The sequence below is a fragment of the Microcebus murinus genome, chromosome 16 (assembly GCF_040939455.1).
Source record: "Microcebus murinus isolate Inina chromosome 16, M.murinus_Inina_mat1.0, whole genome shotgun sequence".
Taxonomy (NCBI): Eukaryota; Metazoa; Chordata; class Mammalia; order Primates; family Cheirogaleidae; genus Microcebus; species Microcebus murinus.
This window is the reverse complement of record NC_134119.1, coordinates 65,946,592-65,973,796: the sequence shown is the minus strand read 5'-3', so window position 1 is coordinate 65,973,796 and position 27,205 is coordinate 65,946,592. Positions and strand designations below refer to the sequence as shown.

The following is a 27,205-nucleotide window of genomic DNA, read 5'->3' as shown; positions in this document are numbered from 1 at the left end:
ATCCTAGCATTTTGAGAGACTGAGGCAGGAGGATCCCTTAAGCCCAGGAGTTTGAGGTTGCTGTGAGCTATGATGAGGCCACTGTACTCCAGCCAGGACAACTGAGTGAGACTCTGTCTCCAAACAAAAACCAAAAACAGGAACTCAAAACAGACAAAAATTACCATGAAAAAGTGTGTGCACGGATGTGTACTACCGCACTACTGGAAAAGAACAGAGAGAGTCCAAATGTAGAAGAGGAAGGAGGTTTTTACAGCGATGGCATGCCAAGCAAGGGGATATTTGACAGCCACCGGAAAATCCAATTTTGGAAGAATTTATAATACTCTGGAAAAATCCTCAGGATTTCCCCCAGAGAAGTATTAAATGGAGAAGACACACAGGGATATACAGTGGAACCTTGGATGATTAAAAAATGTACATTTAGGCCGGGCGCTGTGGCTCACGCCTGTAATCCTAGCTCTTGGGAGGCCGAGGCGGGCGGATTGCTCAAGGTCAGGAGTTCGAAACCAGCCTGAGCAGGAGCAAGACCCCGTCTCTACTATAAATAGAAAGAAATTAATTGGCCAACTGATATATATATAAAAAATTAGCCGGGCATGGTGGCGCATGCCTGTAGTCCCAGCTACCAGGGAGGCTGAGGCAGAAGGATCACTCGAGCCCAGGAGTTTGAGGTTGCTGTGAGCTAGGACGCCACGGCACTCACTCTAGCCTGGACAACAAAGCGAGACTCTGTCTCAAAAAAAAAAAAAAAAAATGTACATTTAGACACACTTTTGTGTATTTATACATAGGCAGAAAGGCATTGGGAGATGAGCTCCAGGGCATTAGCAGGGCCACCCTCGGGTGGCGGATTGGGTGGGGGGTTACTTCCCCCTCACATCCGCTTCTCTGGGCTCTCCATTCGCTACCACGCTCTTCACTGCGGTGACACTGGGTGGCTCGGCTGACTTCCACCCTCCTCCCTGCAGCAGAGGCTGAAGCCACCACTGAATTTGCCAGACTCCCCAGCAGCTGGGATTCTGGATGGAGAATTAGGTCCCAACAGTGACGGCAGGAGTGACCCCAGAGTCACAGCCAGGCCCCGTGTTCTGGAGCCCAGCGGTTCCGGTGGCCTCAAGCAGCAGCGGCCCTGGACAGTCAGTTCTGTGCTGTCCTTCTGGGTGTCATTCCTGAGGGCCTGGCCTCAGCTGCTCCTATAGCCTCCCATGATCTAGGCACCCAATTCCCTGTATTCAATCCCTTCCTGTTTAATACACCTGGAGTGGTTTCTATTTAGGCTCTGCTCCCTGCCCAAGACAATCATGCATTGCTTTTCCACTCAGGAAAAAATAATATATTTATTTAGTATATTAGGCTTTTCAAGGTTTCCGTATCCAAATGAAATCTTTGGGGAAAATAGACAGTTTAGCTGTGTTCATTTCTCAAGGGAAAAGAGTGTCACAGAAACACTGAGGGGTTTATTCAAGGTCACAAGAGTTGAAATTTATCCCATGCTTCTTCTGTTTTTAATGTGGTAAATCACATTGCTTCTCAAATGTTAAACCAACCTTGCATTCCTAAATAAACTCCACTTGGCCATGACATACTGTTCTCATATATTGCTAAATATCATTTGCTAAACTTTTATTAAGGATCTTTTTGCCTATGTTCATGAAGGGTATTTCCCTTTGTGGTTTTGTCTTAGTCTGGTTTAGGCAAAGTCAGGATGTGTCTTCTACATTGCGGAAGAGTTGTGTTGGGTTGGTATCTTTTCTTCCTTCCATGTTTGGTAGAGGTCGCCAGTGAGCCCACCTGACCTTGTTCTCTTTGTTAAGTATGAATTAAATTCCCTTAGTAGAGTTGCACGGTTTTTCTGTGTCTTCTCAAGTAGGCTTTAGTAGTTTGCGTCTTTCAAGAAACTTTTCCATTTCAACTGAGTTGATGACTTTATCATTATCGAGCTGTTCATAGTGTTCCCCTAACCTTTTCACCTCTGTGGTGGTGGTGTCTTCATTCCCATACTGCATCTTCTTCTCCTGATCCATTTCATTGCTCTTTGAAAAGTATCAGCGTTTTATTTCATTTATTTTCTCCACCGTTTTCCCATTTTGTTTTTTTGAGACAGAGTCTTGCTCTGTTGCCCGGCTAGAGTGCTGTGGCGCCACACAGCTCACAGCAACCTCAAATTCTGGGCTCTGTAGTTCAAGGGGAAGCAGAGACTGTGGGGACAGACTCAGGAGAGCGCAGCTGCCAGAGCACGGTAAGATGCTGCACCTGGAACCGGTGCGAAGTCGCTGCTCGGCTCTACCTCCCCACCCCGCCCAGGCTCCTCAGCTGGTGCACTGCAGCAGGAGGGATGGAAGCCAGACCCTGGGGCGGACCAGCGGAGGGCAGCCGCCGCATCCTGCACGGGCGGGAGCGGGCCTCAAGGTCGGAGTCCGGACGCAGGCTTTACCGGCACAGGCGCTCGCCCTCCCTCGGGCCGGGGCTGGACCGCGGGGCTGAGCACAGGCCGGGAGTTCAGGCAGGAGTCCTGGCCCTGGTCCTCGGGCCGGGGCTGGACCGCGGGGCTGAGCACAGGCCGGGAGTTCAGGCAGGAGTCCTGGCCCTGGTCCTCGGGCCGGGGCTGGACCGCGGGGCTGAGCACAGGCCGGGAGTTCAGGCAGGGGTCCTGGCCCTGGGCCCAGGCTGGGGGCGGCACAGGCCTGTGGGCAGACACTCCCTGCCCCTGGCAGGGCTTCCAGCCAGCTCACACGTGCTGCTTGCGGTGCCGCAGCACCTCCGTGGGCGTGAAGAGAAAGTCCTTCTGGCAGTGCTCGCAGCGGTAGGCTCTCTGGAGGGCAGACGCCTTCTGCAGGGGCTCGGGGGCAGCGTCCTCAGACCCTAAGGAAGGGAAAGGGGAGGCCGTGAGGGGCGTGTCACTGCACGCTCCCCCACCCCAATCCTGGGCACTCACGGGGCTCAGCTTCTCTCCCAGTTTTTTGTTTTTTTTTTGAGACAGAGTCTCACTCTGTTGCCCGGGCTAGAGTGAGTGCCGTGGCATCACCCTAGCTCACAGCAACCTCAAACTCCTGGGCTCAAGCAATCCTCCTGCCTCAGCCTCCCGAGTAGCTGGGACTACAGGCATGCACCACCATGCCCGGCTAATTTTTTGTATATATATTTTTACTTGGTCAATTAATTTCTTTCTATTTTTAGTAGAGACGGGGTCTCGCTCAGGCTGGTTTCGAACTTCTGACCTTGAGCGTTCCGCCCGCCTCGGCCTCCCAGAGTGCTAGGATTACAGGCGTGAGCCACCGCGCCCAGCCCTATTCTAGCTTTTGAGGAGTCCAGTTTTGCCTCCTCCAGGAAGCCCTCCTTGATTAACACACACAGAGCCCAGTCTTTACTCTTTGTCCACAACGATGAGAAAGAGACTGAAAGAGACAAAGAGCGAGCCCTGGGCAGGGGGGGGGGGTGCAGCCCCGCTGCCATCTTCCCCACTGAATGCCAGTGTGGTGGCACAGACACTGTGGAGCCCCCTGGGTGACAATGTGGTGGACGTAGCCAAGGCAAAGATGTGAGACAGAGAAAAAGAACGAGAGACACAGCCACAGAGACACAGAAAGAAACGGACGCAGACCAGAGAGAGACGGAGCGAAAGAGGCGGCGCTCCAGGCCCTTCCTGTCCTGGGCTCTGGGTCTCTGTGACAAGACCTGTGCGTGGCACCAGGCAGGGCCAGAGGGTTGAGGTCATCAGTCCTCAGAGGGCCCAGCAAGTGCCCAGAGACACAGGAAGCCACCGTGGGATGGACAGACAGCTGGACAGGCGGAGGTGGCCGGGTCCCCGCAGCCGTCCTTGCCTGGGGGGCCGCCCTGCGGGGCCTGGGGGCAGGCGTGCTCGTGGGCGATGCGCTCCAGCGGCGTGAAGGGCATGTGCAGGTCGCAGTGGGGGCAGGTCCAGAAGGTGCGCAGACAGTCGCTGTACAGGTCCGCGTCGCTCTGCGCAGGTAGGCGTCAGGCTGGGCCCCCACCGCCCTGCCCCCGCCACCAGCCTGGGACCTTCCCGGCAGCCCTCAGGACTGCAGGCCGCATTTGGAAACACAGCCCGGGACTAAGCTGGAATGTTGGCGGGTTCGGGGCTGGGGCTCCCTAAAACCCCATCTTCAGGACGGAGGGTGGGGGGCCGAGGCGGGGTCCATGCTCACCGTGAGGCAGTTGTAGGTGAGGAAGTCAGTGACTGCGTAGCCCCCCTTGGTGGGGTGGGGGGACAGGGGGGAGCTGCCAAAGAGGCCGGGCAGACTGGGGGCAGCTGTGATGGTCTGGGGTCCCACATAGAGGTTCTGGGTTTCCAGCCCCGTGAGCCGCCGAAGACTGTAGGGAACCTAAAGACAGAGAGACAAGAGACAGAGGGAGACAGTCTGAAGCACATGCCACCCGAGCACCTGGATCCAGCTGTGCCTGAAGCCCTCCCTTCCACTTCTAAATTGTGGGAGCCAAGTGCTTAAGCCAATCACAACTTGCCTTCACGCCCCTCCCACAGGCACCCTGGTGGCAAGTACCTTGGATGCCATGAACTGCAGCAGGTCCCTGCTCAGGGCAGCCACCTCCTTGGGACTGAGCGGCAGAGCCTCCTCTTCCTCCTCCTGCGGCCGCGGCCCGGCCTGCTGAGCCAGCTGCCGGTCCAGGGCGCTCTCCCAGCGCGCGCGCAGCCGCAGGGCGGCGGCGAGGAGCCGCACGGCGCTCTCGGCACCTGCCAGCTGCAGCTCCAGCCAGCCATCGGCCACCAGGCGGGAGCAGTCACCGTTGGTGTCCAGGGACCGGCTGAACAGCAACAGGGACTGGAAGACGGGGGGCAGGAGACACGGAGGGTTGTGAGGGGCCGGGGTGCCATCTTTGAGAGCCCCGCTGCGTTCCCACCCATTCATCCGCCCTCCCCCCACCTGTCCATCCTCCCCCACCTGTCCACCCTCCCCCCACCTGTCTGCCCGCCCCCCATCTGTCCTGGTCACAGGACATCCAACCAACAGGGCGGCACGTGGGGTGCCAGCATGTGAGCCTGAAGCTCTGGCTCAGCCCCATCTGCGCTCTGTGTGACCAAGGCAGGTGACAGGGCCCCGCCCCTGCCTGAGTCTGAGTCTCCTCTATAGAGTGAGGGTCGCAGGCTGCATGAGGGCTCGTAGGCCAGGCTTGGGACCGCAGGGTGACACACAGGGAGCGCTCGGGGTATGGCAGCTACTCTCTGGCCGCAGGCACACATGCACACGTATCTGCAATTTGAGCGTCCTCAGCCTCCCATCCCTCCCGCCTGATGGCTGCAGTCACCTGGCTGGGCTCTGTGCTTCCACCCCAAGTCACACCACGTCCCAGCCCTGCTCAGAGCCCTCCTGGGGCTTGTGCCTCACTTGCCTCTCTGACCTCGTCTCCACCACGCTGCCCCCACCGACACTGCTCCAGCTGCTCCTGTGCAGGCCAGGCCCGTCTGCCCCAGGGCCTTTGCACATCCCGCTCCACCCAGGACGCTCTTCCCCCGGGGTCCACGTGGCTCCCTGCCTTCCGGTCTCTGCTCAGTGAGGCCCACCCCGCCTCATCTCACACCATACCGCTGCCCTCCCCCCCCCACTACTCCCTACTCTCTTGACCTCCCCTGACTCTCCCCACCCTCTGGCCCACAGCAGGCACTCAGCAAGTAACTGGTGAACAAATCTGTTAATGAAAGAAAAAGACAGCAGCCACAGCAACAGTCTGCAACTCAAGCATGCAGCCAGCCCGGGCATAACGTGGCTCCTCCAGGCCGCCCGGTGCCCCCAGCCCTGCGACCTAGCGGCTACCAAACCCGAGACCCACCTGGAGGGCGGGGACGCGGACGCAGTTCACCAGGTACGGCTTGTTGGTCTCCAGCAGGGAGACGAAGGCGAGGAGCTGGTGCCTGCTGCTCATCTTGTCCCTGTCCTCTGGAAGGGTGACGAGGGCAGCTCAGGCCCGGCCCTCACCCCCACCCACCCATCCGCGCTGGCGGCTGCCACCCCGCCTGGTCGGCTTGCACACCTGTACCACCCGTACGAAGACGTGCCCGTGTGAGTAATGACAGAACGTCCGAGACTTGTTTTAAATACTTTGCCAGAACGGACACGAGCTGGACCACTCGGCAACACTACGGAACCAGTTTTTTGTCAGTAACGAGGTCCCGCCCCTCCTGCTGGGCTCACCGTACCTCGGCTGCCTTCGCGGCCCCGGGCCTCGCGCTCCCGTGCGTGCAGCACCTCGGGGCTGCTGGCGAAGACGCAGGTGGGGTGCAGCACGGTGCCCTGCTTGGCCCGCGTGTGGAAGATCTGGAGGGGCCCAGGGTGGGGCAGAAGCGTCGGATCTCCTCTTCCGCCACCTCCCGGCCAGTCCCCTCCTCCACGTCTCAACTCAGAAGTCCCCTCCTCCAAGAAGCCCTCACTGACCCCCTTCCAGGCTGAGTCAGGTGCCCCCTCTGGCTCTCTGTTTGGGGTCAGATCTGTCCCCGCTACTGGACTGTGCGGCCCATGAGGGCAAAGCCAGGCCAGTTTTGGTCACCACTGTGTCCCCAGCACAGGACAGGCACTCGGGGAATGTGTGTTGACCAAATGAACAGGGGGCAGGGGGGCGGCAGGCCTCACCTGGTCGGAGTCCTTGCGGCCGCTGTTGAACTCGTCCGGGACGGCCAGCTGCGGGTAAAGGCCGCGGCCCAGCACCAGCTTGAGCAGGGCCAGCTGGTCGCAGGTCAGGTCCTGGGCCGAGCTGGCGGCCGCCTGCAGCTGCTCCAGGTTGTGCCGGAGCTTGAACTTCACATCCTGGTGGGAACGCGGGGCAGGCGGGTTCCTGAGGGGCCCTCCCCAACGCCCAAGGGACATGTGCCCGAGAGGTTCTGTAGACCACGGGCCCGATCCTGTCCCCAGAAACCAGGCGCCAGAGGTAAGGGCAGGGCTGTGTCCTCAAAGACCCCCAGGGGTGGCCAAGGCCTCCACCCACCCACCCAGCCCAGCCCAGCCCGGCACCGCACCTGGATGTCCACGCTGTCCGCGGCGCCCTGGGGGGCGGGCCCGGCGCGGTCCTCGTCGCTGGAGCAGCCCGCCTGCTCCTCCTGCAGCCTCAGCACCTTGCGCCTGCGCGCCCCGCCCTCCTCGTGCCGGCGCTTCAGCTGGAACAGGGCGCGGCGCTCGCGGCGCTGCTGCAGCCGGCTGTGGCTGTCCTCCGCCTCCCGGGCCTGGGCCCTGGCCAGCAGCCCGTGGTCCTCCAACAGGTCCTGGGGGAGGGCGGGATGGAGTGAGGGACACAGCGCCGAGCGAGTGGCCTGGGGGAGGCCCCTCTTCCCTGGCCCTGGGCGCCGCACAGCCCTGTGGGTCCCCTACACGAGCTGCCATGTGTGGCCCGGCAGCGGCAGCATCGGGACATCTGGGGACCTGGCAGAAATTCCAAGTCCCAGGCCCAAACCACACCCGAGTCAGAATCTCAGGGCTGGGGCCGGGACTCTGGATCCAACAGACGCTCCAGGCAGCTCCAATACACATTAAACTGGAGACCTCGGCCCCCCGCCCTGCCCCCACCGTTGTGAACAGCCCCCAAATGACCCGACCCGATTGGACCCTGTGTTTCTGGCGGCGCTGAGCAGTGGAGAACCGGATCGTGTGCGCGTGCGTATGTTAGTGGGACCCCGCTTCCCGGCAGACTCCAGAGTGTCTGGGGACCAACAGGCTGAACGCTGCTCCAGCAGCCAGAGACGCCAGTCAAGAGGGACACTGAGGGCAGTGGGACATCAGCAGTCCCCAACACGGGGACCTCTGAAATTGCACGGGAGGCCTTGGCTGGGTGACTGGTCGCCCACTCTGGGCCTCAGTCTGTCAATCTGCAACCAAAGGAATGGGTTTCCCAGGGACTTTTATTTTATTTTCGTTCCGTGAATACTACACAGCCACTGAGAAGTATGTGGCTGCAGATCTTTTTGTGCCCAAACGGAGACACGTCCATGGAATATTAATGGAACAAGTTGCAGAACTGTTTGGGTATAGGAGGAATCCAAATCTTTTAGATTTAAGAGAAAATTCTCTCTCCCCCCACCTATATAATAATAGCAAAGATCGTTGCAAGCACTCGTACAGCCCCACCCACGTGCTCGGCCCGTTCTAAATGTGCTACACATGTTAACAGGCTTAATCCTCACAGCTCCCGGTGAGGCAGGTGCCACTGTCACTGTCTCTGTTTTCTGAGGGGAAGCGGAGGCCCAACAGCAATCAGTGACACGCCCGGGGCATGCTGTTCACATGTGGCAGAGCCAGGATCTGCCACTGGGGTGTCCAGCTTCGGTGTGCCGGCCCCGACCCCCCCAGCCATCTCCTGGCACCCAGTGTGCGCCGCCAGCCCAGCACCCCAGCCCAGAGGAACAGGCTCTTCATGAGGGTGTGGCGTGTCACTGCTGCCCTGTCCACCCCATCCAGGGAGCCCTCGCCCGCCTGGTCATCTGCTGGGGGCGGGGTGGACGCAGGCGGGACTCTGGTCTGGTCACTGTCAGGGCGGAGAGGGGCGTGCTCCGGGGTGCTGACAAGATGCCCGTCTGGGCAGCCCGTTCCCGCCGCGCCGCACCTTGAACTGCCGCCGCAGGTTGGCCATCTCATAAAGCCGGTGCTCCTCCACGCCCCGGCGGCGGCACCACTTGCGGGAGTTTCTGCTCCGTTCAGATTTCACCTGGGCGGAGGCACAGACGGCAGGGGGTCAGGGCTGGCCAGCTCCCGGGGTGGGGGTGGGGTGGGGGTGGGGGTGGGAGGGGCTGACCGCCCAGAGCGCCACCCGGGGAGGGTGCGAGGAGGTGGGGCCCTCACCTCCTCCAGGGCTCAGCCCCAACGCCCCCTACAGAGAGCCCGCCAACACCTCCACGGGGCCAGGCGGCCCCGCTGGGCTCTCCCAGGCCCTTGGACTCCCACTCCAGCCCTCTCTGGGTTGCCGCCGTCCCATCAGTGGCCCATCTCTTTGCACTGGATTGTGAGCCCCAGGAGCACAGGGCCAGGGTAGTTTCAGTCACCACTGGGTCCCCAGTACTGCTCAGTACAGGGGCCAGGCCCAGAGCAGGGACTCTGGGAATCTGTACTGGACACACAGATGCCAGCCTCAGGCGTCGGGACTTCCTCCTGATGGCACTGGTTCTAATCAGCGCCCCAGGCCCCCCTCAACCCTGGGCCTGGGCACGCGCTGCCCCTCAGCCCGGCCATGAGTGGTGGAGACCAGGTCCTCCCCAGGCAGGCCTCCTAGGGTGGGCTGGGGACGGGCGCAAGGAGGAGCCACAGCCGCAGGAGGCCCGCCCCTGCACACAGGGAAGGACAGGCAGGAGGAACCGCGCCAGCCTCACCTGCACCCAGGCGTTGAAGACATTGAAGAGCGTGAAGGGGTCGCCTTGGTCGCTCTCCAGCGGCCGCCGCGCTGCCGCGCACTCCGGGCTGCCCTGGGCGCTGCGGGTGAAGGGCGACTGGACGCTGAGGGCGGCCGCGATGGTGAGCACGGGCTCCTCCAGGTTGAACATGGACCCCAGGATCAGCATCTTCCCTGGGGTGGCGGGCACAGGCTGAGCCTCCTGGGCCCCAGGACAGCCGCACCCCTCTTCCCCCGGGGTTCTCGGGGCCCCTGACCCATCACCCCCCCCCCCCGTCCTGTCTCCACCTGTCCCCATCTCACGCGCTAAGGGTTTCCAGATCCAGATGGTCAGATTCAGACCCACACACACTGTGCTTTCGGGTCACATGACCTCAGGTAAGGGCCTCAGTTTCCCATCGGGCACATTGATGGCACTGTTTAAGTGCTGGCTGCTAATGTCACCAACTTCCCTGCACTTCCCGGGTTCTATTTACAGCCTGACCTGCCATGGTGTATGTCACCAACTTCCCTGCAACTTCCTGGGTTCTATTTACAACCCGACCTGCCATGGTGTATGTCTCCCTCTCTCTAGAGAGTGACCTGCACTCGAGCTGTCACTTGGTCTGCTCAGGCACACAGCAGGTGCCGCCTTTGTGCCTATGGCAGGCCCACTCTTCCGCCATCCTTATTTAACTCCAGGTGGAGGAGGAAGAAGGGAGGCAGGAGGGCAGTGGAGAGGGAGAAAGGCAAAGATGGGGTTGGGAGGAGGAGCAGAGAAAGAGGGAAGAGGGGCAGAGGAAGGACAGGGCAGGACGTGGAGAAGGAAAGTGACACAAACAGTATCCCAACAAGGCCAAAGATCAGGTAAGAAACCGTCTCCACCTGTAAGCACTGCAGAGTGGGCATCTCAACCCCCCCGGTTCCGGGAGCCGGGACAGACGCTGCCCCTCCTGGGAGGCTCGGGCCTGCCGCCTGCCCTGTGGCCAGTGGCTTGCGTGTCACGTGTCTGACCTCAGCGTTCCCCCTGACTGACTTTACGCAAAGTGCCTGTCACACAGCTGGCCTCGTAAGGTAAGGGCGGGCAGTAAAGCAAGGCCCAGGGCCAGCCCCACCAGCCGGTGGCGTCCCTCCGCCTCGCTGCGCCTCTGCTCCCCGTCCGTGAAATGGGGCGACAGCAGCACCTGCCTCGCCTCTCAGGGCTGCCATGAGGATTAACTGTGTCCCACCCTGCGATGCACTCGGAACGCCACCTGTCACAGAGGAGCACAGGCCATCTGTGCCCCCCGCCCCCGACCCGCTGCTGTGTGACCCTGAGCAGCCGTTCTCTGAGCCTTGCTTTCCGGCGAGGAACGTGAGAGGCGCTCACTCCCACCCCTCCGGGAGGCGCTTAGCATCCATCGCTGGCTCGCCCCGCGCCCCAGGCGTGGTCCCCTCCCTGGCCCAGCCTCGCTTCCCTCATCTGTACATGAGGGTGGGGGTGGAGGCAGGTGGGGACAAAATGACATAGAGTCCGCACACAGCAAGTGTCACTGAAGGTTCTTTCACTTCCCAGCTCGGATTCTCCTTGCTCTAGCCCTCTTTCCTTCCATTAACAAGACAAACGAAAACGACCCGCCTTCCTACCCAGAGCCCGCCAAGCCCATCGTGTCCCGCCTCCCGCCCGCACTGGGCACCAGCGTCGCATCGCAGGGGACTGTGAAGGCACCAACGCAGACAGGAGGTCCTGCTGCGCACATGCTGGGGAAATGGCACACGGTGGTGGCCGCGTGGGCCCGGGCTGCTGGAGGCGACAGGACGAGTGGAGTCAGGAGAATAAGGCGCGGTGGACTCGCCTCCACTGGCGAGCTCCCTGGCAGGGGCAGGGGGACTCAGAAATAGCAAGAGGAAGAGTTCTGACATCCTCAAGCCCGCAGGAGAGGGCGCGGGGCGGGCTGGGGCAGGCCGAGCAGGGAGAGGTGGGGAGGGCGAGCTGCGGAAAACCCAGGACTCCTGCGCTTGGGGGTCTCGGGTACCCACCTGCTTCTCCTTCCCGAGGGAGGCACCCCAGTCCCCCAGGTGCGGGGGACCCGAGTTGGAGAGCTTGTCTTTCGGCTGCTACAATCAGTGCTTCCTGTCATGCTCTCTAAACAGCCTTGCAGGGCAGACCCTGCAGGCCACACCCAGCCTCTAGCAGCGGCTTCTGCAGTTTCAGGTCAGTGCCTTAAGACTGAAGTCCCCAACCCCCGGGCCTCCACCAGTCCGCGGCCTGCTAGGAAATGAGCCGGGCATCGCTGCCTGTGCTGCGCACCGCGCCCCCGGGAAACACTGTCTTCCATGAAACCAGTCCCCGATGCCAAAAAGGTTGGGGACTACTGCCTTCAGATACTATCATGTCACAGGTCAGTGGTGACAACAGGGACAGAGGGTCTCCTGGCCCTGAATCCCTCCTGATTAAGCCCCCATTCCTGATGATACCCACGGTGAAGACAGCAGCCCTGCATGTGGCCGTGACTGGCCACTGCAGGTGTGAACTCAGGAGGGCTGGGAACTGCCAACTGTCCCCGTCAGGCTGCGAGGACCTGGCCTTTGCAGATCTTACCCATTCGTTAGATCGACTCCTTAATTTTCTGGCCACCTTCAGTCACATAAAACCCAGTTCCACTGAAACACTTCAGTCTCCCATCCCATTCCAAGCTCTTCCCCTGACCCAGGGCCAGAGGGACCAGATGGCCCCTGACCTCCTTCAGGCCTCTCCTGACGGCCACACAACACCGTCCCCGGTCCCCACTGTGACCATTCTGTTCCCTCTTTGCCTCTGCTCAGCACAGAGCACCTGGTGACAGCCGGCATGGCTCACTCATTTGTCCTGTTCATCGTCTGTCTCCCTTGTTACACATGAGCTCTGTGAGTGCACGAGTTTTATTCTCTTCAGGATTCTATCTCTGGCATCTAGAATAGGACCTGGCACAGAACAGGTGCTCAGAAACTATTGAATGAATGAATGAATAAATGACAGGACCACTGGTTAACATCTCCTGCCCTCTTCCTCTCACTCCCTCCACTCCAGCCTCCACACTGTTCCCACCACAGGGCCTTTGCACCGGCCGTCTCCGCTGCCTAGAATGCCCTTCTGCTACCCCCTCACTGTCCAACAGCAGCCATGGCCACATGTGGCTACTGAGCAGTTGAAATGGGGCTGGTCCAAACTGAGATGTGCTGTGAGTATAAAATACACACTGGATTTGCAACACTCAGTATAAAAAATAAAATACCACAAAAATTTTTATATTGATTACATGTTGAAATTATGTTCTGGATGTATTAGATTAAATTACCAAAATTCATTTCCCTTGTTTCTTCTTGGTTTTTCAATTTGGTTCCTAGGTAGTTTTAAATGACGGGGCACACATTATATTCCTGTATTTCTACTGGCAAGCACACGCACAATATTCAAACAGCTCCGACCCGTCACCTCCATTTCTTTGCATAAATGTCGCCTTCCAGTGAGGCCTGTATCATAAACAGCAACGCCGAACCATGCCTGACATTTCCCATTCCCCCCGTCTTGCTTTCTCTCTTCCATTAACACTTAGGACCACCTGATCTACTATGTATTTTACTTATTTTCCTGATTTATTACTGGTCTCCTTCACCAGAATGTCGCCTCCCTGAGGGCAGAGATTTGTCTCTGTTTTGTCCACTGCTACGGTGCATGGCATAGAGCACGCATGAATGAACGAACTGGGCCCTGGGAAAGAACAGACTTGCCTTCGGGTCACTCAGAGAGCGAGCAGTGCCCTATACCTGCTCTTGGTGCCCTGTATGATCATTCAGAGGGGGTCCTCACCAATCACGACGTCCACAGGCAGCTGGGCCAGCAGGGACCCGATGGGAGTGAGGGCCTCTGAGCTGTCCAGGGCCCCCTGGTCCTGGAGGTAGAAGATGGCAGTTTCCAGGCTGGCTGTTGGCGGGGGCTCAATGAAAGGGAAGGTTCGCGGGTCCCCCACGCTCATGCTCTTCATCTGAAATGACAACCACACCACTGGGATCAGGGATCACAAACTATGATATTTTACAACTCTCAGTGTCAAGACCCATTGTACAGAGGTAGGGGGCATTGCCTGTCTCTGTCTGCCCAGCACCTCTTCCCCCAGACCCTGACTGTGGAGGAGGAACACATGACCTGAGCTGGACCAATCACGGTTCCTCAGTCCCTGATCATAGCAACTAACCATAGAATGAACACATGACCTGAGCTGGGCCAATCAGAAGCCTTCCCCGGGACTTTGTAAATTGAAGCTGGGAGAAAGCAGTCCCAGCATCCTCCCTAGTTCTCAGTGGCCAGGACAGAACTGCTACAGTTACTTTTCCCATTGCACGGAAATTAGCCCATCTACAGCAGATGGAAAAATCCTTGGATTGTTCCTAAGCTAGACATGCGCCCACCACATCTATATACAAATTGATAAAAGCCCACTTTATGTCTACAACAGTTTGAGTCATGTTTCTTTCACTTGCAATTAAAAGAATCCCAATTAATTCAGAAGCCCATGTAGGCAGCAGGCGGTGGGGAAAAAGAAGTGACAGCACACACCCATCACTGGGCCTAACATGACGTTCATAAGCAAACACCACCTCTCTGGTGACCAGAGAAGAAAAGGCTGACGTGGCAGCTCATGAGACTGCGAGAGAATGAGAAGAAAGCTCAGAGAGCCCGCTCAGCTGGCCAGATCCAAGGGCACTAGAAGTTCTGGCCATCCACCCAGCAACCAGCCATTCCCACCTTCCTCCTGCTGACCACGCCTTGGTGCTTTCTGGGAGATCGCCCAATACTCACAGAAGATCTTTAAGTTAGAAGCTAGACGCCCTGGGCTGGGGGCAGGGCATGGATTATAGCTTAAGATCTCCAGGTGATTCCAATATGCAGCTGAGACTCACTGCTCTGACCAGTCGGGCGATACCACAGGCCGGGACGATTACTAGTCACGGGCTGGACACACACAGCCCAGTTCTGCTGACAAGACAGGACGGGAGAGTGGCCAGGCGCCTTCTGGGAAAGGTCCCATGGCTGTAGAAACTGGACCCATGAAGGTCAGTTCCTTGCTTCTGCCTCTGGATGGTAAAGAGGGAGGTGACGATGCGCCCACGCATGCCAGAGCCAGGCGGCATTCGGGAGGCAGGCTCTGGAGCCCGACGGCCTCAGATGGAACCCTGACTCTGCCACTTGCCCACTGTGTGACCTGGGGCGCCTCACTTTACCTCTCTGTGCCACCTTCTCCTAACCCTTAAAGTAGGATGAGATTTCCTACTCCATAGAGCTTTCATAAGGATCAGAACAGTTTAAATATAAAACACTTAGAACAGGACTTGGCCCAGAGTAAGCACAAGAGAACTTGTTTTTTATCAGCATCATCAAGAGAGCTGCTGACAGACTGAGGTGGGAAAGATGGAAAGAACTAGGCCTTACATGATGACATCACTGATCCACTTCAATAACCAAGTCTGGAACCTTCCTGACTCAGGGCTCTTCTCATGTGAAACAGTAGATCTTCTGTATAGCTCAAGCCAGTACTATTTTAAATGGCAGGCTGTGAGTCACTAGTGGGTCAGAGAATCCAAGCACTGGGTCACAATCAGCATTTTTTCCAAAAGATGAAATCAAACAGAATAGAGAACGGTGTGCACCACCACCCAGGGGGGCTGGTCTGTGCCGCTCCCACACGTGCGCCCGGGGCAGACACCATCACTCTAACCAGAAGGTGAGCAGACGGCACGTGCGCTGTGTGCAGGCCTGGCCTCCCAACCCTCCTGTGCTCGTAGTCCTCCCTCTGTCCCCTTCAGCTGGCTGAGTGCCCACGTTGAAAAGGCCCCAGGGAGGTGCTGGAGCCACAAGATGGGAGGGGCCTAGGTCCAGAAACCAAGAAACCTGCCTGCCAACCTCAGAACTAAAACTCTGCTGTGTTCGTCATTTTACTGATTGAGTCCATCTAGGCTGAACTAACTGATGAAATGACACATCATGACATAAAAGACATTGAGAAACATCTCTTTTAAAAGTCACTTCCTGCTGGGTTTCCTGTTGCAGCTGAATGCATGGGTTCTTGCTTTGGCCCTGAGGATCTGAGGAACGATTCTCCCCTCAACATGGGTTCTGATATGTGGGAGTTTTGCTCAGTGGTGAGGCCTGCCTTGCCCTTCCTGGCCCTAGAACCCTGGGACCGGACCTGTCTGGATGCCTCCTGGGTCCTTCCCTGCCCTAGCAGTTAGGATCCAGCCCCTCCCTGCCCCTGCCTCACCTGCAGCACCAGGGCGTCCAGGGCCACCCGTCGAATTTCAGGGACAGGGTAGGGGGCGAAGGCGTCGTAGTCGGATTCGGCGTAGAGGCGGAAGCAGACCCCAGGGCCCGTGCGGCCTGCACGGCCCTTCCGCTGCTCTGCGCTGGCCTGGCTGATCCAGAACTCCTGCAGCCGCTGAAGCTTGGCCTGCGGGTCGTAGCTCATCTCCTTCACCTTCCCTGGCCGGGGGTGGAGGGGACGGTGAGGGAAAGTCTGTGAGTAGCAGTCACCTGTGGCATCCACGCCGCCCACACGCCTGGCATTCTGCCCACTCCATGCACTGTCCACCGACGCCCTCACTGCTCCTTTACGCCCCTAGCGCTGCGAGCTTATGCCGGGCCCAGCCCCGACATTTTGTTCGTTTATGGTTTCATTTCCTCATTCACACTTATTTTCATTTATTTTCTCAAGTCTTTGCTTCTTTAGAGGTTTGGCCATTCAACAAATACCTCATTAAGCACCTACTACGCGCCAGGCACTGTACTGGGCATGAGGGATACAGCCACGAATGAAACAAAGGCCCTGGTCTCACAGGACTGAACAGAGCACCATCTTTCATTCATTATAAGACCAAACTTTTCACATTTGCTTGTTTCTGAAAATGAGACACACCTTAAAAATCAACAACATGTCAATATTTGGCAATATTTTAAAACTTTCTTAATGGTACATGAAATTATGGAATGCTTTACCATCGATGGCATCCCGGAGTCGACATAATAAGGTAAATGCTAACATTTATTGAGTATTCACTCTGGCCAGGCACTGTCTTAAGTACGCAAGTGTGCTAACTCATTGAATCTTCACAGCCTGAGGGAGGTGCTGTTATTAGCGCCATTTTACAGATGAGCAAACTGACACACAATGTCAGTAACATGACCCTGATCACACAGTGAGCAGTGAACCTGGCCAGGCAGGCTCCAGTGTCTCCGAACCACTATGCTATCCTCAATTGCTAGAGAATATTCTAATTGGGAAGATGGAAAATAAAACAAATATAGCAACAAATATAAATACTAGTCCCACTCATATGGGAAGTGACAGTGGAAGAAGAAGGGGGACACTACTTAGCTAGAAAGGACAGGTGGGCCTCTCTGATGAGGAGACATTTACACAGGCTATGAAACAAGGTGAGGGAGTGAGCCATGTGGGTATATGGAGACAGAAAATTCTCAGCAGAGAGAACAGTAAGTGCAAAGGCCCTGGGGCAGAAGCCAGCTTGGAATGCCTGAGAAAAGTTAGGTTGTGGCCACTGCTCCACAGTCCCAAATGCCACCTACAGGCTGAGCATACCAATTCTGAAAATCAGAAATCTGAAACACTGCCAAATTAGAAAATTTTGAAGTGCTGACATGACAGTCAAATGAAATGTCTGTTGGAGCATTTCAGATTTCAGATTTGAGATGCTCAACTGGTTAAGTATAATAAAAATATTCCAAAATCTGAAAAATCTGAAACCTGAAACCCTTCGGGCCCTAAGCATCTTAGACATGGGCCGTTCACCCTGTACTTCCGGCTTCCACCTGGAGCTCTGCACTGTATGGGCACATCTCGAGACCCTGCGCTTCTTGGCAGCCCTTGGGGTGGGGGGCAGGGCTGGAGGCCTTACCAGAATCTACCACGAAGCGGATCCCATCAATGGTGACCGAGGTTTCTGCAATGTTGGTGGAAAGGATGCATTTCCTGACTCCAGGGGGCGCCACATCAAATACCTGGGGAAAGGGAGGAGGTGGCATCAGGGACTAAACTCAGCTCTGATTGACCTGTGCGTCTAGTGGCTTCCTGGATGTCCCATGGGCACCTCACACTCGTGTCTAAAACAGCCTTGGCAGCCTCCCCTGAGCCTCTTCCTCCCCCAGCGGTCTCAGCCTAAAGATGGTCCACCCTCCAGCCCGTCACCAGGGCCGGTCTGGGCCTTCCACCCCTCAGCATTTTGAAATTGCTTGAATTTCTTCCCTTCTCCCCACACTGCGGACCCCTGTCCTGGTCCAGGCCCCTCCCTCCCCCTCTGATCCTGCTGTAGCTTCTCCCTCTCATCCCTGGCCTCCACACCGTCCAACCCAGCCCCCACGCGGCAGCCACAGGGATCTGCTAGCGCGCCAGCTGCCCTTGCCCTTCACCTTGCTCAGAGGCTTCCCATGCAGGCACCACACCAGGTCTTCAAGGCCCCTGTGGTCCAGCCCTGCCCACCTCTCCAGTCCGTCTCTCCCAACTGCCCCTTCACAAGCTGGCCCCCGCCACCCTGCATGCTGCTTCCCCGTGACCCCATCTTTCTCCCACTGCGGGCCCTTGGCACGTGGCCTTCTCTTGGCTCTCAGAGATAGTCAAGTGTAGTGGTTAGGACCGGGAGGCAACAACTACAGCCTGTGGGCCAATCCAGCCTGCCACTTATTTTTGTAGATAAAGTTTCACTGGAGCACAGCCTGGATGGCTCAGTGTACGGCTGATTTCGTGTCGCAACAGCAGAGCAGAGCAGCAGTGACAGAGAGCCTGCAGCCGCAAAGCTGACAATATTTTACTCTCTGACCCTTTGCGGGAAGTTTGCCAACCTCTGGTTACGAGCGTGGGCTCTGGGGCCAGACTGCCTGGGTTCACAGCCTAGCTCTGCCACTTGGTGGCTATGTGACTTGGCATAAGTTGCAGCCCCACCGACCAGCATTTGCGGTCTCATCTGTCCTGCCCGGAACCGCCCTGACCCCTCCTCGCTCTGAACTACACAGACCACTGCCCCGCTCCGCCTGGCTCCACGCGATACCTTGTCCTGGTCGGCCACGGAGAGGGCGCTGTGCAGCGGCAGCACCACCCAGCGCTGCGTGTGGCTGGCGTAGGTCTGGGCGGCCTCGAGCACGGCGCCGATCTCCGCCATGCCACTGAGGAAGATGAGAAGGTCGCCCCGCTCCTCAGCGGGGTACTTATTGTCGATGGCCTCCAACACCCTCAGGAAAGGCCGCGGGTCCAGCTTCTCTGACTTGGATGCAGTCGGCTCTGCCTCGTGCGGCTGGTACACCACCTGTGAGGGGACAGCCCCAGGCAGGAGCACACCTGTCACTCCAGCTCAGAGCAACGGCACAGGGAGACCGCAGGTTGATGGAGAAGACGTGGACCAGTCGGGTGGCAGACAGCACACTCCGACTGGATAATTTGGGGATGCAATAAAAAGACAACAGCAAGGTAACTAGAGAGCTTCTGGGTGCTGCAATGTTTGATTTTTTTTTTTTGAATCTGTATGCTGACTACAGAGATGTATTTTGTTTGTGAAAATTAATTGAGCTATACTCTTATGATATGTATTAATACATTCTTTTATGTTTAGAGTATGATAACTTCTATAAGAAAAAAAATTCTCCATGATAGAACCAGTATTAAGACCCTAGAAATCATTCCTCAGGAAGCATCCTCATTCTTTTCATATGGCTGCTTGGAAAACAGATTGATGGGTATTTAGAACTGGAAACCATAGGGGCAATGAGGTCCTTCCTGCAGGTTCTCCTACTTGCAGGAATGACTGCAAGTAGGAATGACTGCAAATGAAGACAACTTCCTGGGACAGTAGTTCTCCATCAGAGGTTGCCCCCCAGGGAATATGTGGCAACCTCTGGAGACATTTTGGATTGTCACAACTGGAGGATGAGAATGCTACTAGCATCCAGTGGCCAGGGGTGCTGCTAAAAATCCTAGCATGCACAGGAGGGCCCTGACCACAGAGAATTCTCCAGCTCTTCTTTGCAAAAGAAAAGAAAGCAATATATAAAAAAGATACCTGCACTTGTTATGTGTATCACAGCACTATTCACAATAGCAACTCTGGGAGGCTGAGGCGGGAGGATTGCTCAAAGTCAGGAGTTTGAAACCAGCCTGAGCAAGAGGGAGACCCCATCTCTACTAAAAAAATAGAAAGAAATTAACTGGCAAACACAATAGCAAAGACATGGAATCAACCTCACTGGCCAGCAAGGGAGGACTGGATAAAGAAAATGTGGTGTATATACACATTGGAATACCATTCAGCTATAAAAAAAGATGAAATCATGTCTTTTGCAGCGACGTGGCTAGAACTGGAGATGATTATGTTAGGTGAAACAACTCAGACACAGAAAGACAGATACTGCATGTTCTCATGAGCAGGAGCTAAAATAAATACTGTGTACACGTGGAAGCAGAGTGGGAAGAATGGAGACTCAGAGGGGTGGACAGGCAGACAGGCTTGTTAGCTTTTATTCTTAACAAGCACTTAGCACTCTACCTGGCACACTGTAAATGCTCAGAAAATGACAGTTTCAAAAAAAGAGAGAATGTCCTTAATAGAAGAGATGGGAAATACAGAAGTAGAGAGGAGAGACATGTCCAGGTTTGGCCAGTGCTAGGGCTTGGATATTTGACCCTCCAAACTGCATGATGAACTCTAAACCCCAATGCTTGAGGTGGCGCCCAATGGGAAGTGTTTGGGTCATACAGGAGGATCCCTCATGAATGGCTTGGTGCCACCCTCAAGGTACATGAGTTTTTGATCTATTAGTTCCCCTGAGAGATGATTGTTAAAAAGAGTGGGCACTTCCCTCCCCCTTCTCTCACGCTTCCTCCCTCACAGTGTGATCTCTGCACAAGCCAGTTCCTCTCCACCTTCCGTCGCAAGTGGAAGCAGTCTGAGGCCCTAACTAGAAAGCCAGGCAGATGCCAGCACCATGCTGCTTCTCCAGCCTGCAGAACCGGGAGCCTAACAAACCTCTCTCCTTTATAGCCGGGCGCGGTGGCTCACACCTGTAATCCTAGCACTCTGGGAGGCCAAGGTGGGCGGATTGCTTGAGGTTAGGAGTTCGAAACCAGCCTGAGCAAGAGAAAGACCCCGTCTCTAACTATAAACAGAAAGAAATTAATTGGCCAACTAATATATATAGAAAAAATTAGCTGGACATGGTGGCGCATGCCTGTAGTCCCAGCTACTCGGGAGGCTGAGGCAGTAGGATTGCTTGAGTCCAAGAGATTGAGGTTGCTGTGAGCTAGTGATGCCACAGCACTCATTCTAGTCTGGGCAACAAAGTGAGACTCTGTCTCAAAAAAAAAACCTCTCTCCTTTATAAATGACCCAGTCTCAGCTATTCCTTTATAGCAACACTAAACAGACTGAGACATCCAGAGACCAGGAGGGAGATGAGGAGGGAAGGAGGAAGCACTCACCGTGATGGGGAAGAGCCTGCCAGGCACCTGCACGACAGGGGCATTGCCGAAGTAGCTGGAGAAGAGCGAGATGTTGATGGTGGCCGACATGAGGATGACCTTGAGGTCAGGCCGCTTGGGCAGCAGGCACCGGAGGACGCCCAGGAGGAAGTCGTTGTGGAGGTGCCGCTCATGGACTTCATCCACGATCAGGACCTCGTACTGGGGCAGGCTGGGCTCGCGCTGGATTTGCCGCAGAAGCAGCCCGACGGTCAGGAACACGATCTTGGTGGCCGCCGAACGCGTGCTCTCAAAGCGGATCTGGTAGCCAACCTAGGGCGTGAGGAAGGCCCGAAGCGTTGTCAGGAGAGGACCCAGAGCCTGGGCACTAGCCCCCCACCATGCCCAAATAGCAAGTCTGAGCAAATGCCATGCCTCTGCATCAGACTCTGCAGTCTAACAGGCCTGAGTTCAAATTTCACCTCTGCAACCTTGGGCAAGCAATGCCATCCCTTAGAGACCTATATTTTTTCTCCTAGGTGCTATGAGAATTCTACGTGATAATGCACAGAAAGTGTCTGGCACAGTGCCTGGTGTATATACAATATTAATTAATTATAACAATAGTAATTAACCTTTCTTTGAGTCCTTACTGTGTGCCAGGAACTACTCTAAATGCTTTTTGTTGGGCACGGTGGCTCACACCTGTAATTCCAGCACTTTGGGCTGCTCAGATGGGAGGATCACTTGAGCCCAGTTTTTCTTTTTTTTGAGACAGAGTCTCACTTTGTTGCCCAGGCTAGAATGAGTGCCGTGGCGTCAGCCTAGCTCACAGCAACCTCAAACTCCTGGGCTCAAGCAATCCTACTGCCTCAGCCTCCCAAGTAGCTGGGACTACAAGCATGCGCCACCATGCCTGGCTAATTTTTTTCTCTATATATTAGTTGGCCAATTAATTTCTTTTCTATCTTTTTATAGTAGAGACGAGGTCTCGCTCAGGCTGGTTTTGAACTCCTAACCTTGAGCAATCCGCCCACCTCGGCCTCCCAGAGTGCCAGGATTACAGGCGTGAGTCACCGCGCCCGGCCAAGCCCAGGAGTTTTGAAGCTGCCGTGAGCTATGCCACTGCAGGTCAGTTTGGGTGACACAGCAAGACCCTGTCTCTTTAAAGAAAAAAAAAAAAAAAGATTGATAAGCATTTAGGACACTTCCAATTTTGGCTGTGAAAGTGCTATCCTGGTAATGCTAGTACCTTTGTCATTTGGCCCATATAGAAGCCAATCTGTAGATAAAGTTCTAGAAGAATCACTGCTAGGTCAAAGGATAAGTGCTTAACTTTTATCGAAACTGCCATGTGAGCAGGCAGCCTATTCCCCAAGGTCACGCTGGAAAAGTCAGAAACCCGGTACGTCCCACTCACCTGCGAGCCATACTGGCTGAGGCTCTCAAAGCCAACACGCTTGGCCAGTGAGATGCAGGCAATTCGCCGGGGCTGGGTGCATGCCACGTGACTGAAGCCGGCAGCCAGCAGGTACTGGGGCACCTGAGTAGACTTGCCACAGCCCGTGTCCCCAGCCACCACCACCACCTGATGCTCCTTGAGCGTCTTCAGGATGCGGGTCCCGTACTGGGCAATGGGAAGCGCTGCGCGCTCGCGCTGCAGTCTGGCCAGCCGCCCGAACGCCTGCTTCTGGCCGAAGTCCAGGTAGTGTAACAGGGCTCGGCGGAACTCAGACACTCTCTCTGGCGGCAGGCCCCTGCCTGGTCCCCGAGAGCCTCGCACATCGGGACCAAGGACAGACAGGTTGATGCGGTACCGAGGGTCATAAGTGCGAGGTAGGTCGGCCAGGGCTGGGACACTGTCCTTGCGATGCCCGGGGTCTTTCTCCTCCTTCCTGGAGGTCTTGAGATTCTGGAATCTCTGCAGGCGTTCAAAGAAGGTCCAAAACTTCTGGCACTCCTCAGAACCCTGACGGATACAACCCTCTTCACGGAAGAAGGCATCTTCCAAGAGGCGACGCGTCTCTGGACAATTCCAGTCCCATCTTTCCAGGATCTCGTCCTCATTGGGAGCCTGGTGGTGGTCTCGCTGATTCCGGCCCTCCCTTGTTCGGGGAGGAGGCATGGTGCTAATCACAATGCTACCACAAGAGTGGCCTCGGTTCCCGTCACCTGGGCCAAACAGCTCATCTCTTCCCCTCCAGAGTAGGAGGCCGGTGCCTGTGATAAGTAATTAGTTTCTCTTCAAAAAGCTAATTTTCCTCCTCATTCAGGGTACAGGACCACTGCAGATGACAGGGTAAGTGGCCAGGGGCCTGGCTGACCTGGTGTTACATGGGGTACCTCATGGCCCCTGCAGTGACCTCTGGGATGGACACAAGTTTATACTGGGTTTTCGCGCTCTGGATGCTTGGGAAAGAGAACAGAAGACATTCGATCGTTTTTTAGAAATATCTGTTAAAAGCCTCCTGCTTCTCGGGCACTGGACTAGATCCAAAGAAGGTGCCTGCCCATGCTTGGGAGTCAGGGAAGGATCCCGAAAGGAGGGGCTGTTTGACCTCAGACCTAAAAGAGGAGTATGGGTCGCGTGGCCAATAAACAGCAGAACATCGCTGTAAGAGGATAACACAAGAGACGTGTGATACAATGAGAATAAGGCAAGGGCTCTTAATCAGCGACTCACTAAGCTTCAGAACATTGAAATTAAATGCAAAATTTTGACTGGGTGTAATGGCTTATGCCTGTAATCCTAGCAATTTGGAAGGCCGAGGCAGGAGGATCGCTGGAGGCCAGGAGTTCTAAACCAGCCTGAGCAAGAGTGAGATGCCGTCTCTACAAAAAAATAAAAATAAAAAATTAGCCAGGCACGTTGGCAAACACCTTTAGTTCCAGCTACTTGAGATTGAGGCAGGGATATCACTTGAGCCCAGGAGACTGAGGTTGCAGTGAGCTGTGATCACGCCACTGCACTCCAGCCCAGATAACAGGGCAAGACCCTGTCTCTAAATAAATGCAAAATTTTGCAAGTGTTATGTATGTATTATTTTTGCCTACCTGGTACAATCCATTGCCCCTTTTCTGAGAACAGTATCCACCTTCCTTTGGAGAACCACCCTTCGTCAATTCCACACAGTTCTGAGGGCCTTTAAGCCTCTACTAGTTGGACAAGTGACAAAGGCCTAGCCAATCAGCGTACTCTATTCCCCCTTTAACCAGTGATTGGCATAGGGAGTGAACACATGACCCAAGCAGCGCCAATCAGGGCTCTTCTCTGGAATTTTGCTTGGTTACTAGGAGAAAAAAGCTCTCACTTTTTTGTGATAAGTTTGATATAAACCTGGAGCTGTTTGTAGCAGTTCTGGAACATGATAGTCTTTCCTAGAAATCTACCCTGGAGAAAAGCCTGCACATGGGCACAGTGAGGCACACACAAAGATGGCTACGGAGCAAATACAGGGAGAAAGGAGAAAGATGGAGTGGTGGAGAAGCTTGGCAGCATCATTTAGGCTTAGTTCCCCTCTAAGCTACATTTAGGCTTAGTTCCCTTCTCGGCTACACTAGAAAATGCCTTTTTGCTTAAAGTTGGGCTTTTTTTCAGCTGAAAAAGTCCTAACAAATAAAGAGCATACCCTTATATGTGCAATTTTCTGGAGAGAAGTCCATCACTCAGATTCTTAAAGGGGTTTATAATCTTAAAAGAGTTCAAAGCCTTCCTTGGTAAAGGCTTTGGAATCAGGCAGATCTGGGTTTGAATCTCAGCTTCATCATTTACTAGGTGTGTGCCCACTGGAAAATTAACGGGATGGTTTTCTTCATCTATAAAATGGAGACAGACCAGGTACACTGGCTCAGGCTTGTAATTCTAGCACTTTGGGAGGCCAAGGCAGGAGGACCACTTGAGGCCAAAAGTTCCAGACTAACCAGGGCAACATAGCAAGATCAGTCTCTACATAAAAATAAGAAAAATCAACTGGGTGTGGTGGCACACACCTGTGCCCCAGCTACTCAGGAGGCTGAGGCAGGAGGCTCACTTGTGCCCAGGAGTTCAAGGCTGCAGTGAGCTGATATCACATCACTACACTCCAGCCTGGGGGACAGAGCAAGACCCTGTCTCTATTTAAAAAAAAACAAAGTAGATAATATCTATCCCAAACCATTGCAATGCTTTATCACCTAGCCTGGTGCAAAGAAGCTAAATAGTAACTAGTTTTTCCTCTACCACAAGAGATGACTAACAAGGGGAAAACAGCAGGACAAACTGTGGTATACAGTGTGGAAAAAATTCCACTCACAAGGCCACAATTCCCCTTCTTAATGGTATTACCAATGCTCCACCTACTCCAACTTCAATCTCTCAAAGGCCATCATGAAATAGTTTGGGAACTGAACATCTGTGGGAGGCAGGTGGGCAGGGGCTGGGGCGAGGGGGACACATTCAGGCCAACCCTGGAAATTACTAGAGCCAGGTCTTGTGAACTGGCAGAGTTGTTTCCCATAGAAACAGCAGCCCGTGGTGAGTGTACATCACTTCCTGATGAACACGTGGGCTCCGTGAGGCTATGGCTGCATCCCCCTCCTGTTCTAGCACGGAGAACGAGAAGGCCTTAGAGGGCTACTCTGACATGAGCCAGTGATCCAGGGATGACAAAAAGCAGAGTGTTCCTCTCAGGCTACAAACTGCCCACACATGCTGGGCTCAATTTAGAGAAGCCCATGCTTCTCAAAGAGTTTATTCTCTTAGGCTTTTAGATTGTCTAGATCTTCTAGTTTCTGTGTCTCTCACCATCTCTTGGCCTATTTCTCCTAGGCCTGTGGCCATTTGTGGGTCCTGTTTCCCTCTCTCCTCCCAGGACTTCATCTTCAGGCCTCCTCCTCTTTCAGCCCATGTTGCCCTCCACTCTCACCCCTCTTCCCTTTCTTAGTCTTGGTCTCATTCCTCTTCATTTATCTGAGCCCATTTTTTTTTTTTTTAGACAGAGTCTCGCTTTGTTGCCCAGGCTAGAGGGAGTGCTGTGGCGTCAGCCTCGCTCACAGCAACCTCAAACTCCTGGGCTCAAGCAATCCTCCTGCCTCAGCCTCCTGAGTAGCTGGGACTACAGACATGCGCCACCATGCCCGGCTTTTAATTATTTATATATATATATATATATATATATATATATATATATATATATATATATATGTTGGCCAATTAATTTCTTTCTATCTTTTTATAGTAGAGATGGGGTCTCACTCAGGCTGGTTTTGAACTCCTGACCTTGAGCAATCCGCCCGCCTTGGCCTCCCAGAGTGCTTGAGTCCATTTTTCAGTATGATTTATCCTGTCACCCAACTGTCTCTCTCTTCATCCCTCCAGTTCTCCACTTGTCTTTCTACATCTCTTTCTCCTTCTCTGTTCTAATCTTTTTTTCTGGCTCTCCATTTTTGTCTCTCTCCATTTCTCCATCTAATACTTTGTCTCCCAATCGTCTGAAGCTTTAATAACAACCACCACCTACTTACTTGCTTAAGCACCTGTTCTAAATCACATGTATGTTCACATCACACTTTTCTCACAACCGTGAGAAGGTGCTATTAGGCTCCCTGTTTTACTGAGCCCCAGAGACGCTAGATAACTAGTGACAGATGAAGGATTCAAATCTAGAGATTTGGATTCCACTTCCTCCTTTCTCCATTTTTCCCAAGATTCGCCACCATCTTTGTCGGGTTCTCCCTATTTCACTGTCTCCATCTTTATCCACCAGTGTCTTGCTTCTCCATTTAAATCGTTCTGGGAACACACCCACTTTGCTGGTGTATCTCCCCAGTCGACCTCACATTTGACTTCCAACAAACCTGTATCAATTTTTTCAATTAAGATAAATCGTTCCCCTCTTCAGTCTATCTTTGTACCCTAGTGTCCAAGCTACCCGTTCTACAATTCCCTCCACGTGCTGCGACCACACTTCTCTCGACCTGGTGGCCTCTGGGAGCCTTTCTCTGCAGAAACCCATCAGCCGCTTGCCCAGGGTCTCCCTAGCTTTCAGCTTTCCTCCTCTCTCATGCTCCCCGTCTTTTGGGCCCTCAGTTTCTCGAAGCTTCTTTTCGTGCCTCCATTTGTCTGGGGCTTCTCTGTCCCCCAGGTTCTCTCGGAGATGCTCAGGATCCATCTCCGTTCGCTTCTAACCGCCGTTCGTCTCCCTCCCACATTTCTTCTCATCTCAGAATATCCCTCCTTCCTGGGCTCGCTTCCCGACAATCTACCACCAGGTCCGACACCGGCCACCACCGCCCGCGCCCCTATGTCCGCCCCACCTCCCTCACCTCACTAACCGCCGCGAACGCCTCAACTTCCGGTTCCAAGAGCCTCCTTCCGCGCCCGCAGCCAGTCCTGCGCCTGCGCACGCCGCCCTACGGCCTGACCCCGCCCC

General features: G+C 55.0%; 1 protein-coding gene across 1 annotated transcript; it reads right to left on the bottom strand.

The window, feature by feature from the left end:
• Nucleotides 1-1,321: 1,321 nt before the first annotated feature.
• On the bottom strand, nucleotides 1,322-27,154 carry DHX34 (DExH-box helicase 34). The gene is made up of 17 exons (XM_075993198.1): nucleotides 27,099-27,154; nucleotides 22,216-23,627; nucleotides 20,817-21,128; nucleotides 18,397-18,651; nucleotides 17,251-17,353; nucleotides 15,603-15,820; nucleotides 13,154-13,328; nucleotides 9,326-9,519; nucleotides 8,566-8,667; nucleotides 6,989-7,231; nucleotides 6,606-6,779; nucleotides 6,176-6,293; nucleotides 5,809-5,915; nucleotides 4,524-4,802; nucleotides 4,170-4,346; nucleotides 3,825-3,963; nucleotides 1,322-2,865 (listed from the first exon to the last, which is right to left on the bottom strand). Exons 2-17 carry the CDS (start codon nucleotides 22,918-22,920, stop codon nucleotides 2,732-2,734), a joined length of 3,435 nt encoding a protein of 1,144 aa, XP_075849313.1. The 5' UTR covers nucleotides 22,921-23,627; nucleotides 27,099-27,154; the 3' UTR covers nucleotides 1,322-2,731.
• Nucleotides 27,155-27,205: the final 51 nt, after the last annotated feature.